Here is an 18,318-nt window from a genome sequence, read left to right as displayed (position 1 = left end):
GCAGCGGAGCCGCGCGCTACGTTTAGCGGTTAGCTCCGCTGTCACGTTTAGCGGTTAGCTCCGCTGTCACGTTTAGCGGTTAGCTCCGCTGTCAGTAGCTGCAGCGACTGCACATTTTTGTGCGGCTATAGCGAAATTTTCGCTACCATTTCGCTACAAACGTCAGTCAATCCGTGCAAAATGAACCACAGCCCGCGGTCGTTCACTGGATCGGTGGTCTCGTTCTAGCAGGCTTGACTCAGGGGGTCCGACCGAAACGCTCAGAAGAGCCGTTTGATCCTCTCAACCAAAATCAGGCCACAACACTTAACGTCCGTTTCCCCCTCTTGGCTGTAGGGGTATCTCAGTTTGAGCTGGTGCTGTAATACAGGCCAGTAAAATGTCTTTAACGTCCCGCTTCACCCTAAATGGATCGCTGGGCTATTTAAGGTGGAACGGGAAGATTGCAGGTTAAGCGGACGAGGAAACCATCTGAGGGATTATAACTGCAAATAAGTCCGTTCGTCTCGAATCTCGCCCTGTGCCGTTTCGTCGTCTGCCCGACGGCCTTCAGCGTTAAAGGCTGGTGAATTAGCAGCGATGCGTTAACTCCAGCGTTTAAGGCCGTTTATTGAGTTAGAACTGCGTCCACAGACCGATTTTACAGCGAAGGATTGTTGTTATTTTTTTCCTAAAAATCTAGTTCTGCTGCGGAGCCGCCCCAGTAACAGAGGAGAGACTATTCAGGCCTGATTCTCACCCCAAAACAGACCCACCGTCACTGATGAGAAGGCTAAAGTTTGAGGTTAAAGTGCTGCTGAAGTTTAATAAAGACTCTACACACCGATCAGACATAACATTACGACCACCTCCTTGTTTCTACGCTCACTGTCCATTTTATCAGTTCCTCTTACTCTATAGCTGCACTTTGTAGTTCTACAGTTACAGACTGTAGTCCATCTGTTTCTCTGAGACTTTGTCAGCCCCCTTTTACTGTTCTGCAGGGGTCAGGACCCACATGGACCCTCAGAGAACGTACTATTTGGGTGGTGGATCATTATCAGCACTGCAGTAACACTGATGTGGTGGTGTGTTAGTGTGTGTTGTGCTGGTCTGAGTGGATCAGACACAGCAGTGCTGTTGGAGTATTTAAACACTGTGTCCACTCACTGTCCACTCTATTAGACACTCCTACCTTGTCAGTCCACCTTGTAGATGTAAAGTCAGAGACGGTAGCTCATCTGCTGCCGCAGTTTGTTAGTTATCTTCTAGTCCTTCATCACTGGTCACAGGAGGCTGCCCACAGGAAACCGCTGGCTTCCACCTTCCTTTGGTTGGTGGACGATTCTCAGTGCAGCAGTGACAGTGAGGTGTTTAAAAGCTCCAGCAGCACTGCTGTGTCTGATCCACTCAGACCAGCGCAACACACACTAATACACCACATCAGTGTTACTGCAGTGTTGAGAATGATCCACCACCCAAATAGTACCTGCTCTGTGAGGGTCCATGGGGGTCCTGACCACTGAAGAACAGGGTAACAAAGTATCAGAGAAACAGATGGACTACAGTCTGTAACTGTAGAACTACAAGCTGCACTTATACAGTAAGTGGAGCTGATAAAATGGACAGTGAGTGTAGAAACAAGGAGGTGGTCATGATGTTATGATCAGTGTATTTTGCTGAAATGTTTCATTTGCAGTTCAGCATTTATATCGTGCCGCTCCAAAACTGGACACTGGTTTACAGCACACATTTTTAAATGAAAATACCCATCACAACATTATCTTACTATATGACTTTGTTCATTTGCATAAACATGTATGGACATTAATGACCTGGAAAAAAAAAAATCTATATTACTTGTGAGAGTACTGAAACCAGCTGGGTTTCCCAAAAGCATCTTAGCTAAAGATAATTCTTTAAAAGGTACAGCGTGCATCACACTGAACACTGTCTACCAGTTGAGATGATCTTAACTCTAAGATGCTTCTGGGAAACTGGGCCCTGATTATGAATTCATAATTTGGCAGCTTGGTTGATAGTGTGTTGAGGCGTCACAGACTGCAGGAAGTCAGTGATGATTGGTGCCACAACTGACGCGTTGTTCAAGTGGATGTGATGGTCTCCTTCGACTTTCACAATAGTGTTCTGAGATAAAACAGAGACAGAACAACAGAAAAATACTGAGGCAATTGTACTGACTCAATCTGCCTATACAGTGTACTTGCCACCTCTAGTGAAAGTAGGATACTCACTGAGAAATGCAAAAGGACGCAGTGTATCTGAACAATGCACTAGAACCGACAAAAACGAAGTGTGGACGAAGTGTGCCTGCAGGCTTGCAGAAACAGAGGAGCCAACAGAGGTTGGCCCAACAGAGCCTTGAAAAAAACCTGCCAACTGTTTGTTTGATGGCTATTAATAATATGTATTAATGTTAGGAACCATGTGGTAATTTGGATAACTCAACTGGGTGCAAACCATTAAGCTTCAGTCCCAATTGAATTTGCCAGCAAACATTTGCAAGTGATTTCACAATGCAGACTTCCAGGAGGATTCATTTTCTTCTACAATACTTCTCATCAAGTTCACCTTTGGTAAGGGGTGGTCCTTTGTAGCACTGAACCTCTAAAATGAAGAAAACGATCATTTCTTCCCCACTGGCTGTAAAGAACCATATGGAATATAGACGGCATGACACGCAGTTAGACAGGAAACTGCATTTTTATCTTTACTTTTATGGGTTTTTTTACAGCTTGCTAACTGTGATACTGGCTAACCACAGCTGCACACCCTCCAAGTCACACCACTGCCAACCATGGTATCTGCATTTTTTTGCACAACTCACTGTGCAACACTATATTACCACAGATAGATAGACAGTTATCCGATATAAATATGTTCACTTCTGCGTCATCAATGTTTGTGGTTAGCGAGTTAGCTAGCTTGCTAAGTGCATCAAAAAAAAGAGGATTTTTTTTGTTGCCAGATCTCAAATCAGCCTCAGTCACACCCATGTCACATGGCATCACAAACTGCAAATCCCTAGTATAAATGTGGCTTTAGTGTTTAAAGAGAAAAGTGCATGGTTTTAGCAGTGGTTCTTAAACCAGTCCTCTGGGACCCCTGGACAGTCCACATTTTGGCACTCTGTCACAACTGTCAACACACAGGGATGGAACAAACCTAAACTACTAGGGTTTGAGAACCACTGGTACAAGAACACAGTGCCAAATAGAGAAAGGACAGGGAATGTGTCTGTGTGTATACGCGTAACACATAAACTGAGGCAGGAACTCACTCTGGTTTCCAAGGCCTTTTGTAAGCCTTCAAATAAGTCTTCAGGTTGGGGAAAGATCTTTAGCAAACCCTGACTGGCCCTGAAATAAACATAAAAAGCATTTAATTGCAAGTTGCTATAGGGCCCAAAAGCAGCACTACACAAGTTTGGGGATTTGGCGCCCGCTGTGGTGGAAATACAGAACTTCAAGCAACTGGCAGAAGAACATTTTTCCATGAATTTGTGCTGCATATACCCTTAACTGATTAATCTGGGCAACTAGTGCAGCCGTTTTGTATGTTATTTCAAGCAACATACAATGACAAGCCAAAGCAGCACTTAAATTTTATTACGCAAATTACTAAAGAATTCAGCAAGGATGGGTGGACAGTGTTGTGCAGGTGAATGCAGTCCCCTGGACAAAAAAAAGCCTTTTGGATGAATGTGTTTATGGTTTATGTGATATCACTTGTTTTAAAAATGCACATTTCATTATAGGAGATGATCTATATGCATTCAGGTTAATCCAAGGGGCTGACCAATATAATTTGTTGGTATGACCAAAAACAAACAAGTTTTGGTGAAAAATGAGTTAAAAAAAAAAAAATACAATGGGCCTCGTACACCAAAATCTTCCTAAGGTTTTCCTCAATTTATTCTTGTGAAAGGTCCTATGAAAGGTCCTGTGTCAGATTCATTTCTAGGCCCAACGATTAGTCGCTGAAAGGTCTATATTCCAAAGTTCTAGTTATATTTACCACTCATTACTAGTCACTTAGAGACTGTTATGCAACTTCAATCGCACAGAAACTTTGGACCTCGTTCACCAACCATGCTTCTTAAAACCCACTTATACAGTTTTCATAAAGATTATGACAGTCACTTATGTTTTCTCACTGTTCTTGGGTAAGAACTGAATGTAAACACATGCAAGAGCACAAAGGTGTAAGCAGTTCTGTGGTTTAAGAACACGTCATGAATCTGACGCAAGCTTCTTCTTAGGACCTTTCTTAAGAACAAATTTAAGACACAGCTTAGGAAGATACTGGTGAATGAGGGCCTTTGTTTCAGCTTATAAAACAACTGGATATCATTAGAAAGAGATTTCATATAGAAAAGTCTTTTCCAAAAGTTATCAAATTAGCTGTACACATTTTTTCAGGATCCATCTGTGATTGTATAAAGGTTACCCTCCTGAGAACCACTGCCTTAAACAACAATAGTCTAGAAATATCTCAAGAAAATATGAAATTATTGAGGCTACTCTTTATGGTAACAATCTAAATGTAACAATTCAAATCTTCCTTTAGGATTTTCTTCATTTCACATGGATGTAAAAAGGTCTGTCCTAAGTTAGTGCTAACTCAGACTTTTGAATGAATATTTTAGGCTTTGCAGGGTGACTCACGACAAGGATATCATGTTTTAGCATATTTTTCTCTCTACTAACTGATTCATGCAACTCCTATAATCTTTAACAAAAATAATTGTGTAGGGCAGCTTCATCAACCAGTGGAGCCAAATGAATGAAATCAGGTGCTGGGATACGCAGTTGAACTATAAGCTGAGAGGAAAGTACAAAGCGCTTAACTATACAGCACTAACACAACAGTACTTTCACATTGCTGTGGTTTAAGAAAAAACAACTAACTGATAATGCAGCCAAGTAGACTGTAATGTTTTATTCAAGTTGCTGTACATAAGGTTTGTAATCAGTACTCACCACAGTACTAGTACTTTAGCTTTTATCTGTGCCAGCAAACACAGACTCTGGTCCAAGTCAATTCGTGCAATGTTAGTCTGAAATAAACCACACATTATTAAGTGATCACAATCAACAGCACTGATCACAGTAACATTCAACAGTATAATAAAAACATAGCATACAATGTATTTTATCACACAATTCTATAACATACGAATAGCTCCATCAGTTTGTACAGGAGTCCCTGTAGTTACTGAATAATAGGCCTTTGTATGAAATAAAGCTGGAATGTTAAAGGGTTAAAGTGAAGCATTTTACCACAGTCAAAGTATTAAATCAAAGTTGAAAAAACAAAGAAAAGAAATGAACAGATATTAAACAAATAACGACAGGACTGCTGGACATTATTTAGGAAAAGAGAGTGAAATTTAACACAACGAACCAACCAAATGAAGTTACTAAACTCACAAAGTTGATTCTCATGTCCCTGCTGAACACCACGCCTAGAAGAGAAGAGACACTCAAATGTAAGACACAATAAGACAGCAATATGATTTTCCTCCATTCATTCCTACCTGTCAGCATGGTCTGGACTGAGGATTATGCTCAAAACTCATCGATTCAGTCATTCACTTATGGCCAAATGATGTGTGTGTGTGTGGCCTCTTCCATTTTTTTTAACTCAAAGACTGAATGCTTCCCCATTCCTGCTTGTCCTGGAGTACCTCTGCATGATCCTGTTTAGGGATTTCCTTGCATCAACACACCTGACTCAGCCTATCATGTCTTTAACAAGACCTCTCCAGCTCTAAGGCTGTGCAAACCTTTTCACTGTTTCTGTCTGAATGCAAACACACTTTCTCCCTTAGGGTCGCGGGGGGGATGCTGGATCCTATCCCAGTGGTCGTTGGGCAGAAGGCAGGATACACCCCGGACAGGTCGTCAGCCCATCACAGAGCAGACAGACAGACGGACAGACATATAAAATCTCTCTCTCTCACACACACACACACACACACACACACACACACACACACACACACACACACACACACAGGGGCAATGTAACATGTCCAATTGGCCTGACTGCATGTCTTTGGACTGTGGGAGGAAACCAGGGTGGAAACCCACACAGACACAGGGAGAACATGCAAACTCCACACAGAGAGGACCGTGGTCGCCCGCCAGTTAATCAAACCCAGGCCCCCCTTGCTGTGAGGCGACAGTGCTATCCACCGCACCACCGTGCCGCCTGAATGCAAACATCTGGGCTTTATTTGTCAAACATGCTAAACTTATTGTTAAGATAAGGTCTCAACGTGTGTGTGAATGATTAAAAAAGGAGCATACATTCGAATATGTGCACGCAACTTAGAACTGCAACTTAATTTTTATAAATCACACACGCAAAATGACCATAACTGAATGAGCTTTCCAGCTCCGCCGATTTGCATAAGCATGTTTCCAGCAATAAATGCTCGACATGTTCGCTGTCGGTTTCTGCCAGTAAACACTGTAAGAATATTAACCTATTTGCCTGTTGTTCATCTTCTAGCGGCTAAAAACTGTTCATGAATATGGCTAAAGATCTTAGTGATGAAGGCTTGTCCTGCTAGTGTGATGCCTTTCTCCAGCTCTCTCGTTCCTAACACTCCATTCACTGATTCTCTCCTGAACTCCAACTCCCAGATGACCATGTGACACTTACCTCAATGCCTTCCTCCAATCACAGATCATTCTCATCACTCCAATATTAATCTCTTACACTTGTATTTAGCTCTATGAAAGACTGTTTGTAACCACTTTGTCTTTGCAAAGTACTGCCACAGTTTCACCTGAGCATACAAAACACTTCTTTTCATGTTGTTTTCTTTTTGACTTGGCTTTTACCCCCTGACTCTTTTTTTGGCTTTACCCCATTTTGCCTTTGGTTGCTGTTTTTTGTGATCGCCCTTGACTAATTTTGTAATGTCCCTGTTGGGTGGTCATCGTTTTGATCTGGTTTTGACCTTTGTCTGTTTTTTCACTGCGCGTATAGATTGGTCTCTTTCAATTAAAGCCTTAAATCTTTTTCTTTTTTTTGTTTTTAACATGAGCATCTGATTCATTCTATCATGTTACAGCTAGACTGGTCAATTTCTATTGGTGTTATTCATAATCCACGTGGATTATTCATGTGACTTGTGATCTGATTAAGATGGGTGCACGTGGATCATTTCATGGCACAGATTTGTTCAAACTAAAGAAAAATGTGGGTCACTTATAAGAACGTGAACCATCAAGACGAAAAGATCAGATCCGAGGAAAAAAATAAGAATTGTACAAGAAGACTTGTAATGCAAATTATAATGCCCATTGTTTTTAATGCAACGTTAGGCTATATTAATTCTATCTATATATCTAATCTCTATTAGATCTTTCTTTCCAGATACAATCTTTTTTTCTTTACAATGCTCTTAGCTGAAAGTGATTGATATCAAACATTAGTGTAAGCACTTCTGTCCTGAAATAATCCACACATGCAATTTTTCAAAATAACATTTGCAAGAGCCACAGGCATCTTTTCAAGACAATCCACTCTCACAGCACCATTACAAAATAGACAACCTAGCAGCAGTTGCTCAGCTCTTCATGATTATGGCAAGAAGGCCAAAAAAGGCCAAATGCAGAGCTTTTGCAACTTTGCAGCAACAGTGGATGATGATGACAGTGTTATGTGCATGTACAATAAAGTGTGAAACACAAATTTCATTAGTTCTGTTTAGACAAGCAGCTCAAATCTGGTTATTGTCTGTAGTCTGGACAATAAAAAAGACACATGAAATATGACATATGTAAGCAAATACAACTACGGCCTGAACATAAAAATCTGATTTCTTTTCACAGTGTGCACCCTTAATCTTAAAATGGATTCAAGAAACTGATCGTTTGCTGCTGATGCACCTGTCTGAAAGTGGCTCAAATCTGATTTAGAAAAAAAAAAAAAAATCAGAATTTTGGTTTCTCACAGACATGAAAAAAAATCTGATTTTTGCCACGATCACACTCTAACCAGAGTGCCTGTTAAATTAGAGTTGGGGAATGGCTTGAAAAACCACACGTTTCACTGTATAACATCATCACACGCAAACAGGGCAAGACCAGCCCCCTGGGAGTGGAAAGCAAATGAATATCTAACCTCCGTCCACCTGCTTAACTCCTCGTTCTAGAAGGATCTGAACAGACTGATCTGAAAGAGATGGATTTGCCTCCTTCAGCCTGGAAGAGAAAGAACAACAGAAGAAAGAAGAACATTTTCTGAATCAGATAACTGATCTTTTAGTTTGACTGCATGAAAGAGTTAATAAAAAATTACCTTTCTTTGGCTGCCTCGTATGTGTAGATCTTTTCTTTCCATTCAGTCATCTTTTTTTCATATTCAATCATTTCATCCATGCCTTTCCTAAGGTTTCTGTTTATTTTTTCCTGTGAACAGAGATGTATCATCTGTCTACTTGATATTTAAAGAATAACGTTTGCTATGTAAAAATTATTGTTCTGTAAAAATGATTATAACGCCCCTGTCGTATAACAATGTCATAACTCTGTCCTTCATGGTCCTTCACAGTAGAAATGTTACAAAATGATGTTAATTAGATCATTACCAGCTCCATATCCTGCATTTTCTTGTATTTTATTTTTTCTTTTAGATTTTTTTATGCTGTTTTGATGGTTTTATTCCCAAATAATTTATATATTATAATCTTATAACCGCTCTCTGTGTTTCAGAATTAAACAGACTGTTTTTGTTACTGTAACTTTAACACTGACATATGTAAATGAGTTCTGTTCTGATAGACTGACTGGTATTGACTGGTATCATTTAAAAAGCTGTCTGGGCTAAAACACTCCCTATAACTTCATATGAATAGGTGGAGCTAAACTGCTGTAGTCTGGATAGGTGGACACACACTACCTGGCCACTTCAGTAAGTACACCTTGTTGTATCTATACTAAATGTCCATTTTAACAGGTCCACTTACTGCATATGTGCACTCTGTAGTTCTACAATTACAGGCAGTAGTTCATCTGTTTCTCTGCACTTTGTTAGCCCCCTTTTCCCCTGTTTTTCAATAGTCATGACCCCCTCAGGACAACCACCGAGCAGGAATTTACTTGGGCACTGCAGTGCTGAGAATGATCCATCAACCAAATAATGCTTACTCTGAGAGGGTCCTGTGGGGGTCCTGACCACTGAAGAACAGGGGAAAAGTAAAAGGGGGCTAACAAAGTATGCAGAGGAACAGACGGACTACAAAGTGCACCGTTATGGTAAGCGCACCTAATAAAATGGACAATGAGTGCAGAAACAAGGAGATGTATTTAATGAAATGGCTGGTCGAGTATGTATGAGTTTTTGTGACATCATAAAAATCACATCATAAAAGCAAAACTGAATGGTATGATTTGAAACTTTAATAAATGTTCACATACTTAATAGATATCATTTCTATTTGTTTAATCCATTGTGTTATGTTTGTACCTTGTGTGCTGGGAGAAACCCATAAGAGTCCAGGAGCACTAGGGCCTCCACCATCTCCGGATACAATGCGCTGAACTGCCAACAAAACAGCCATAAACAAAACAAGCTATATTGATCTGAAGAAAACAATCTATACCAAACCTGTATACTGCACAACTTTAACAATGATAAGGTCCTACCATTCCAGCTACGTTTCCACCTGTAATGTAAACAAATAATTAACCACAATGTAAGAGTCAAAAAGACACTGAGGTTCTTTAAGCTACAGAACAATAAACAGATATCCTGATTAAAGATACAACATACAACAGGAGTGAAAGTTCACAGAGTAAACTGAGGCCATTCAATCAGTTAATCACTGAAGGATAAGAGCAGCCGAGGTGTTAAAGTCAGCAACAATCTCTCACCTAAACACCTCGGACCTCACTGCCCTCACTAGACACATTTTAATGAGTATCTACAGAAAGTAGAAAAATCACGTGAAAGGGGAGTGTTAGGTGGAACAATGAAAATAGTCACTCCCACAAAGCGCTTCAAAAAACAGACGCATCAGAATAGATTGTGATGTATGACACGCATAATAAATATAAAGTGAATTTAACCGTAGCATTTTAAAGTAACTGCTAGTTGACCACATCTTACCCAAGATGGACTGGTTTTAATCATTTTAAAGTACCTGAACTGGGCACTGTGCACCTGACGTATCTATAAAAACAAAAACTGGACTAAATGATATGAAAAATATATTGGTGTTGGGACATAGAATCAAACTGGAAAACAATCTTGGACAAAAAACTTTAGGACATCATTTGTGGAGGAAATCAGGAAATCAGTGCAGCTTGAAAAAGCATGATAATAAGCTTACCCATACTGTGTCCTATTATGGAGAAGCGGTTCCACTGAAGAGCTGCACACAGAAACAGATTGTCCATTATCAAACACAGGTGAATGCAAATACATAAACACAACTTCAGATGCTTTTAGATTATTCCGATACAACATAAAACACATTTTAGCAGTAGAATACAAAGCAAATATCATCCTGAGTTATCCTGATATCAAAATGTATTCTTTTAGACTTGACCATAGTCATATTAAGCACAATTCATCATATTATATATAATTTAACAGATAATATTCTTGTATTTTAAGAACCTCATCTGCAGCGTGTTTATGTTCTCAAGCTCTGATGCATTTATAAAAGCATGATGGACTCAAACCTTCTACGACTCGTCTCATGTCTGCAACATAGTAAGGAAAGCCATAGAAAACACCTGCAGGTCTATGAGAGGAGAAGCCATGACCAGGCAAATCAATGGCCAAACATCTCCAATCTGAGAGAAACACAGAGAGAAAAAAGAAAAGGCATTTATAGACAGATAAACTGTAATATAAAATGACTGTATCTAATAAATACTGGCAATGAATTTGAAATACAATTTTTCTTAGATCAAATTAAGCTCAAATAATAGAAAATAATAACAAAATAATAGAAAATTTTAAATGTTAAACAGAATATAATATGTACCCCTATTTGTATCATGTATATGAGTCTTCAGGGTCACACAGACAAATGAATTCACACACACACACACACACACACACACACACACACACACACACAAATTTATTTTATATATATATATATATATATATATATATATATATATATATATATATATATATATATATATATATATATATATAAACTGTCAAATATATATCTGTCCATATATTAATAACTGACATGCAACATATGAATGCTTTAGACAGTCGTCTAAAATAATCCAGTAAATTAAAAATGACTCATTCCAGGTCACATTTATAATTGTTGCTGTGTAATTCTACACAGATACTTTACCGCTGGGCAGCAGTGGAATCAGGTTGTTGAAAGAGCCACTGTTGTCTGACCAGCCATGAATACACAGCACTGGACGCCCATTATCTGGACCCCAAATCCTGCCCCTTATCTCTCCCCATGGAACAGGCACATGAAACTCTGACACTGTCAAAGCAAACAGATTGACTCAGTTATGATTAACTTTGCACAACAGATGTGAAGGATCTACTTAAGTGGATCATATTGTGATATACATTGCATGGTGAAGTAATGACAATGGCCAGTCCACTGCCTACTGACTATACTACTCTACAGATAAAAGTATGTGAACCCTTTGGAATGACCTGGTTTTCTGCATTAATTGATTTAGGTCATTTGTACAGACAATCACAAAGTGCTAAAGCTAATAACACAAACTATTATACTATTATAATAAACATATACTGTCTTTATTGTGCACACCAGTTTAACATTCCCAGTGCTGGAGGAAAAAGCAAATGAACTCTTGTATTTATGAACTGACTGAACCTCATTTAGCAGCAACAGCCTCAAACAAGGGCTTCCGGTAGCTGCAGATCCAACCTGCATAACGTTTAATAGGAACAGCCAACTATTCCTCCTCACAGAACTGCTTCAGCTCAGCCAGATTAGATTAAATTAGACTGAGTGAGCCTTATTAGTCCCACAACAGGGAAATTCCACCTCTGCATTTAACCCATCCATGAAGTGAAACACCACATACACACTAGCGAAGACACATACTAAGGGGCAGTGAGCACACCTGCCCGGAGCGGTGGGCAACCCTATCCGCAGCACCCGGGGAGCAGTTAGGGGCTAGGTGCCTTGCTCAAGGACACCTCAGTCACATACTGTCGGCTCTAGGGATGAAACCAGCGACCTTCCGGTCGCAGGGCCAGTTCCCTAAACTCCAGCCCATATTCTTTAGATGTCTGGTGTGAACGGCTAAAAAAGCGGACTTTATTTTATTTTAAAATGATTCTGTAGTAGACTTACATGCAGTGATGTTTTCTTGTGGACACCATGCCTGTTGCATTTTTTTCGTATGGTAGACTCACGAACAGAGATGTCAACCAGTTTAAGGTCATTTCTCAAGTTGAAACTACCTTCCTTCTTCATTGGTTTATTGTCTTTTTGGCCCCCAACCCCCATAAACATTGCAATTTAGACCACAAACAGTTGGAGCACCGTAAACTATAGTAATATTAGAATAAACTATAAGGTTTCTATTGGGCTGTACTGCACATACTATGGGGCTGCATTAAACATACAACCATCACCCGTTAAACCATTAGGACCCTTTACATTGTAAGAGACACATTAAAAAAGCAAGGAAATGATTGTAGTGGTTTAACAGGTGTTCTGGGACCAGACACATTTGATGATTTCTTAAGATGTCCTACAGGAAAACTAGTGTTTTCTAATGATAAGCATTAGGCCAATTCCCATTAGATGGCAAAGACAGATTTTAATCCTAATGGTTCTATTTGTCTTTTTTCAGCAAGATGATCTTGTAGAAATCCCTGTGGTACCACTAGCCCATTGATCTGGTTCACAAGGGTGATCCCAAACAAATATATGCCTATACTGTTAAGAGCACGCAGCGCCAGTTAACTGTACATAAACAACACAAACTCCTGCAAAAAGAAGCGATTCCTCTCACCTCTGTGTTTCATAGCTGCTGTGGCCAAGTGTCTCACACCTCTCAGGGTCTGAATCATCCTATTCACAGGACGACGCCGTAACGCTTGACAGGGCGACAAGCGATTCCTAACGCGAGAATTTGATTGAAACTAAACCAGTGCCACTAAGTTTATGTGAGCTGCCTAGCTAGCATTGAAAACTGGGATCGTGGTTCACGCAGAGACATGCAGCAACAAGACAGACGCGCTACAGAGATATTACAAACAGGGCAGTGATGAAAGTCACGCTTGATAACTTTTTAAACGCGGCCTGCAAAACCACGCCACCAAAACAGCGGGTTAAGGCGGGGGTGGAGTCAGACAGACCACGCTGTTCACGGCGGCCTTTCAAAACGCGAAACTGAAGTCTCCGCACAAGCTTTTACTTGCTTGAAATGTGGGGGGTGGGAAAACATTACCCGCTCTAGCTAGAACACAAATACACATTTTTGGACTGCAGGCGTAAAATAACCCTAGACATGTTGATGACTATGGTGATGGATGTAGAAGTGCCGAAGTGCATTTATTTCTTTTAAAATGAAATAATGAAATTCATAGCTTTTCATATCATTATATATAGTTTTTCTTAACATTGTGTTCTCATAAGTCATTCAAGGACTGACATTAACCTGAGCTCTGTAAAAAGGGAAGGACTGGGTCACTGGATTTTAGGCATTTATTTTGCTACGCGACTTTTATTTTGAAATGTGTGTCCGCCAATGACAGAGTGTTGAAATTGCGGCTTCACGGCATTCAGACCTAAAACATCAGGTAAGCGCAGGAAATATATGGCAGTTTTATACGTCGTGTAAAAACAATATGATATTTGAGTAAACAGTGCTGGCTTATGTCGTCTTAATGCCTGTATTGTACACTGAAATCCAAGCTTAGCGTTACTTAGCGTCCAGCTAAAATTATCCACCCCGTTTAGCGACGGTGCTAAACCAGCTTCTTGCTCGAATGTTTCCGTTCCACCTTAAATGGTGCAGCAGTTACATTCTCTTCATTTAAGGTGGAACGGGGCAAATGAAAACAAGGAACAGGCAAATAGTAAGCCAACTTCAGCCTCGTGTTTTAGCATTAGTACCGTTCTGGCTTTAGTGTTGGAGTGCTAGTAAATGAACTGTTAAGCCTAAAACCAGCCTGACGTCGTTAAACTAGCCAGCTGCCTAAACAAGGTTTCAGAATGCACGTAGTAGCCAGTTCCGCTCTGTTTTTGACCAAACTGTCCGACTCGCTCCTCAGACATGGAGACCCGCTTCACTAGAGGTAAGTCCTCCATCCTGGAGCGCTCTCTGACCAGGCCTAAGACGGAGGTGAGTGTCAGCGCCTTCGCCCTGCTCTTCTCGGAGATGGTGCAGTACTGCCAGAGCCGTGTGTACTCCGTGTCCGAGCTGCAGGGCCGCCTGGCCGACATGGGCCAAGGTGTCGGTGCCAGCCTGCTGGATGTTCTGGTGATGAGAGAGAAAAACGGCAAACGAGAGACCAAAGTGCTCAACATACTGCTCTTTATCAAGGTAAGCGATGGGACTAAAATGAGGCTTCAAAAGGTAGCTATACAGCAGCGGTCACCAGCCTTCTTCTTGGAGATCTGCATTCTGGCATAGTTTAGTTCCAACCTGCATCTTACATGCTGCCCCAGCTGGCCAACTCTAATGCGTCTCATCCAGCCAGCCAAGTTAAACAGGATTGAGATTAATTGGCTGGAGAAGATGAGGCAGATTATTGTGCCTATAATTTCTTGAATAAGATCATTTTACCGTAAGTTGGTGAGTAGACACATGTAGGCATAGATTAGTTAAAGCTAAAGTCTCGCAAAAACAGTATTATGTAAATGAAGAGTACAGATTACAATAGAGTTAATTAACAATAATTGAAATAAGGACACATGAAAACAAATTACAGTACATAATGCACAAACTTCATAACACACACGTCATAATTTGACCTCAGGAGAGAAAAACAAGGAAAACAAAATAGGATGTGGGTCATTCAACTTCAGTAACTTACACTAACAACTGTTTATTCTCTCTCTGTGCCGTTCTCCTTCCAAGGTGAACGTATGGAAAGCCCTGTTTGGCAAGGAAGCCGATAAACTGGAGCAGGCCAACGATGACGACAAGACTTACTACATCATAGAGAAGGAGCCGCTGATTAACGCATACATATCAGTCCCTAAAGAGAACAGCACTCTGAACTGCGCAGCCTTCACTGGAGGCATCGTAGAGGCCATTTTGACTCACAGTGGATTCCCAGCTAAAGTAACTGTGCACTGGCATAAAGGAACCACACTCATGATTAAGTTTGACGAGGCAGTTATTGCTCGAGATAAGGCACTGGATGGCAGATAAGAGACCCTGCTTATGTTCTGAGGAAATTGCCTTGTTCCCTGATTGATATTGAATTTCCAGTAGTCCAGTTTTTAAAAGGATACTGATTGGGGCAGTAAGGTCAGCAATGTCAGTGAGGGACTAAGGGCATGATGCTGTTTGAGAGAGTGCTGATAGTGGACCACTTCTTTGGTCAGTTCTTTGACCACTTTACATATTCCATGTTTGAATTGGCAAAAGTTCAACAAAAGGTCAAACATCCCTTGACAGCACAAGCTACAGTGTTGAGTTAGTAGTGATGTGAGAGCATGATTGATTAGAGAGAAGAATTCATTTGGACATTATCTATTTTTTATTAAATGGCCTAAATCATGGAAAACCAGATTTATCTCATTTTTTTTAATGAGGTGTTTGATGAAGTATATAAATGTTGTTAGTGTCACCAGTTCATATGGGCATGCATGAAAGCTTAACTGTAAAAACAGCCTGTTTTGAATTTGTTGTTTTTGTGATTTTGCATTTCCATACATCCACCTTTTCACCCCACAGCAGGTTGGCCCTGCCCATTCATGTTGAAGTTATAAAGGATAAATAGAAGAACCCTTGGGTCAAATTATATTTTGTTGACCTTCTAAGATAAAATATGTTACAGAACCTCTACAGAGAACACACGTCTGCACATTTTAAGGCACAATTACTCTTTATTGCTGTTGTTGATTAGAATATATTGGGAAATAAACATAAAATGTTGTCTGTGCATAAATGTTTATAAATATATACTTAACAAATCAACAGAACGTCATTTGACCCGGGTTGTTCATATTGTTCTTAAATGCATGGCAATGTAAACAGCCTGTTTATTTGTAAGAAGGAGGTTAGATAATGGTCATGTAAAAATGAGTAATGACAGTTTTGGTACATAAATTCAGACATCATACATGAAACGCACTGCAAATCATATTCAAGCCTAAGTCAGAGGCCACTGTAAATGACAAATGCACTGTAGTTTAAATGCATTCATCTTAAAGGTGCGATATATATGTTCGCATTTTGCTTGTAAGTTGTGTATTTAATGCCTGTTTGCTGGTCACATGGTGCTGGAGGATGAATCAACCTGCTGAGACAGCCATTGTAGAAACACAGGCATTTCCCCAACGTCTGTATTGGAAAGAGCTTGCACTTATTTTCACCATGTTATTTTCCAAACTGCTGCACTATAATGCTTTTTCATAAGGTTCTGCAGATTTTATTGGGAAATATTGTATTTTAACTTATGCTAACAAATGTGATGCTCAACTTTAAAACAGACAACACATTATCCACTCTTCTATGAATGAGCTTCACCCACTACACAAACAATGCCATCAATAGACTGGATGTGTTGATATATTAAAGATATTTCATAAGGACTCAAGAGGAGTCATCTGTTTGGCTGACTCTGTGTCTAATGTTTTCCTTAGTGAGTTCCTCTTAAACACTTTTTAGTGTACAGTTTAAATTCTTCAGAGGGCTTAGTTATGTGATAATGGACTTTCCAGTGTGAACAATGTTGCATTGCTGTGGAAAATTGTTATTTGCAGTGCAGAGCTTTAAAGGTAAATGTCTTTGGGTCCATGTAATAAAATATCTGAACACCAATAAAAGGCTTGTGAACTGTTTCCCACCATTTAAAATGTTGAAATCAAAGTCTCTGTCTAAGAAGCAGAGGGGGTACATAAACCCAGGTCATTTTGTACTTTCAAAATTAATTCAGTTAGTGACATTATATTTAACCCTGTTGGTCACGTTTCTGACTTCTGAGTTAATTGTATTATTTAGAACAAAAATGCATAAAAAACAGAACAAACCAGTTCATAAGCTGATAGATGCAGAATGTTTGGGGTCGTCCCAAAGGCACTGAAACAGACTTTGCCCCATACCCCATTCTGATATTATGTGTTCAGTAAATAATATGTGAAATTTTATGGACTGCTTTCAGATAGAGTCCCTTACTAGACCACACTGTGGTTGCACATTTCAGTCGACAAAGATTTATCCAGTTATAGGCAAGGTTTTAAAAAGTTTTACTCACAAATGAATTTCAGTGTCACAATATTACAAGAACTGCAAAGGATTAACTAGCCCTTAAGAGCCAGAGTGTGTTTTAAAATGCATACAAGAATAAATTATATATTATATAGCCACTTGAGGGTGATTTGGTGACTACATGGTCCAAACCATGGTACTAGAGATCTGAGAGAATATATAATCCGTGTAAATAAGTGAGGGAATATAACCCAAACACCCTGGGAATATATGGTGTTCCAATATTCAACTGCAGTAGAATTTAGAACACACTATATTTCCAAAAGTATTCACTCGTCTGCCTTCACATGCATATGAACTTGAGCGAGATCCCATTTTTAATCCATAGGGTTTAATCTTCTGGGAAGGTCTTCCACAATGTTTAGGAGTGTGTTCATGGGAATTTTTGACCGTTCTTCCAAAAGCGCATTTGAGAGGTCAGACACTGATGTTGGACGAGAAGGCCTGGCTCACAGTCTCTGCTCTACTTCATCCTAAAATGGTTCTATCAGGTTGAAGTCAGGACTCTGTGCAGGCCAGTCAAGTTCTTCCACATCAAACTTGCTCATCCATGTCTTTATGGACCTTGCTTTGTGCACTGGTGTGCAGTCATGTTGGAACAGGAAAGGGTCATCCCTAAACTGTTCCCACAAAGTTCCTTTCACTGGAACTAAGTGGCCGAGCCCAACTCCTGAAAAGCAACACCACACCATAATCCCCCCTCCACCAAACTTTACACTTGGCACAATGTAGCCAGACAAGTACTGTTTTCCTGGCAAACGCCAAACCCAGACTCATCCATCGGATTGCCAGATGGAGAAGCGCGATTCGTCACTCCAGAGAATACGTCTCCACTGCTCCAGAGTCCGGTGTAAGGCTTGGATGCAGCTGCTCGGCC

At 40.1% G+C, this 18,318-nt stretch overlaps 2 protein-coding genes across 2 annotated transcripts; one reads left to right on the top strand and one right to left on the bottom strand.

Annotated features, from left to right (window-relative positions):
- Positions 1 to 1,585: 1,585 nt before the first annotated feature.
- Positions 1,586 to 14,141, bottom strand: serhl (serine hydrolase like). Its single transcript, XM_017699088.2, has 12 exons — positions 13,008 to 14,141; positions 11,348 to 11,491; positions 10,707 to 10,820; positions 10,352 to 10,393; positions 9,666 to 9,685; positions 9,487 to 9,561; positions 8,320 to 8,429; positions 8,143 to 8,222; positions 5,433 to 5,467; positions 4,983 to 5,059; positions 3,281 to 3,359; positions 1,586 to 2,127 (listed from the first exon to the last, which is right to left on the bottom strand). Exons 1-12 carry the CDS (start codon positions 13,063 to 13,065, stop codon positions 1,996 to 1,998), a joined length of 966 nt encoding a protein of 321 aa, XP_017554577.1. The 5' UTR covers positions 13,066 to 14,141; the 3' UTR covers positions 1,586 to 1,995.
- trappc5 (trafficking protein particle complex 5) lies at positions 13,711 to 17,014 on the top strand. Its single transcript, XM_017699090.2, has 3 exons — positions 13,711 to 13,797; positions 14,272 to 14,543; positions 15,081 to 17,014. Exons 2-3 carry the CDS (start codon positions 14,274 to 14,276, stop codon positions 15,375 to 15,377), a joined length of 567 nt encoding a protein of 188 aa, XP_017554579.1. The 5' UTR covers positions 13,711 to 13,797; positions 14,272 to 14,273; the 3' UTR covers positions 15,378 to 17,014.
- Positions 17,015 to 18,318: the final 1,304 nt, after the last annotated feature.

This window comes from Pygocentrus nattereri, chromosome 12, assembly GCF_015220715.1.
Source record: "Pygocentrus nattereri isolate fPygNat1 chromosome 12, fPygNat1.pri, whole genome shotgun sequence".
NCBI lineage: Eukaryota > Metazoa > Chordata > Actinopteri > Characiformes > Serrasalmidae > Pygocentrus > Pygocentrus nattereri.
Note: the sequence above shows the minus strand (reverse complement) of the source record. Positions and strands in the feature narration are given on the sequence as shown.

Bases quoted from the DNA above. Each gene is read 5' to 3' on its own strand.
- trappc5 (XM_017699090.2), top strand. From the start codon at position 14,274: ATGGAGACCCGCTTCACTAGAGGTAAGTCCTCCATCCTGGAGCGCTCT. The intron at 14,544-15,080 runs GTAAGCGATGGG...TCTCCTTCCAAG, and splicing joins ACATACTGCTCTTTATCAAG to GTGAACGTATGGAAAGCCCT.
- serhl (XM_017699088.2), bottom strand. From the start codon at position 13,065: ATGATTCAGACCCTGAGAGGTGTGAGACACTTGGCCACAGCAGCTATG. The intron at 5,468-8,142 runs GTTAGATATTCA...CTTCTCTTCTAG, and splicing joins AGTTAAGCAGGTGGACGGAG to GCGTGGTGTTCAGCAGGGAC. The intron at 3,360-4,982 runs GTGAGTACTGAT...TGTTTATTTCAG, and splicing joins GCTAAAGTACTAGTACTGTG to GGCCAGTCAGGGTTTGCTAA.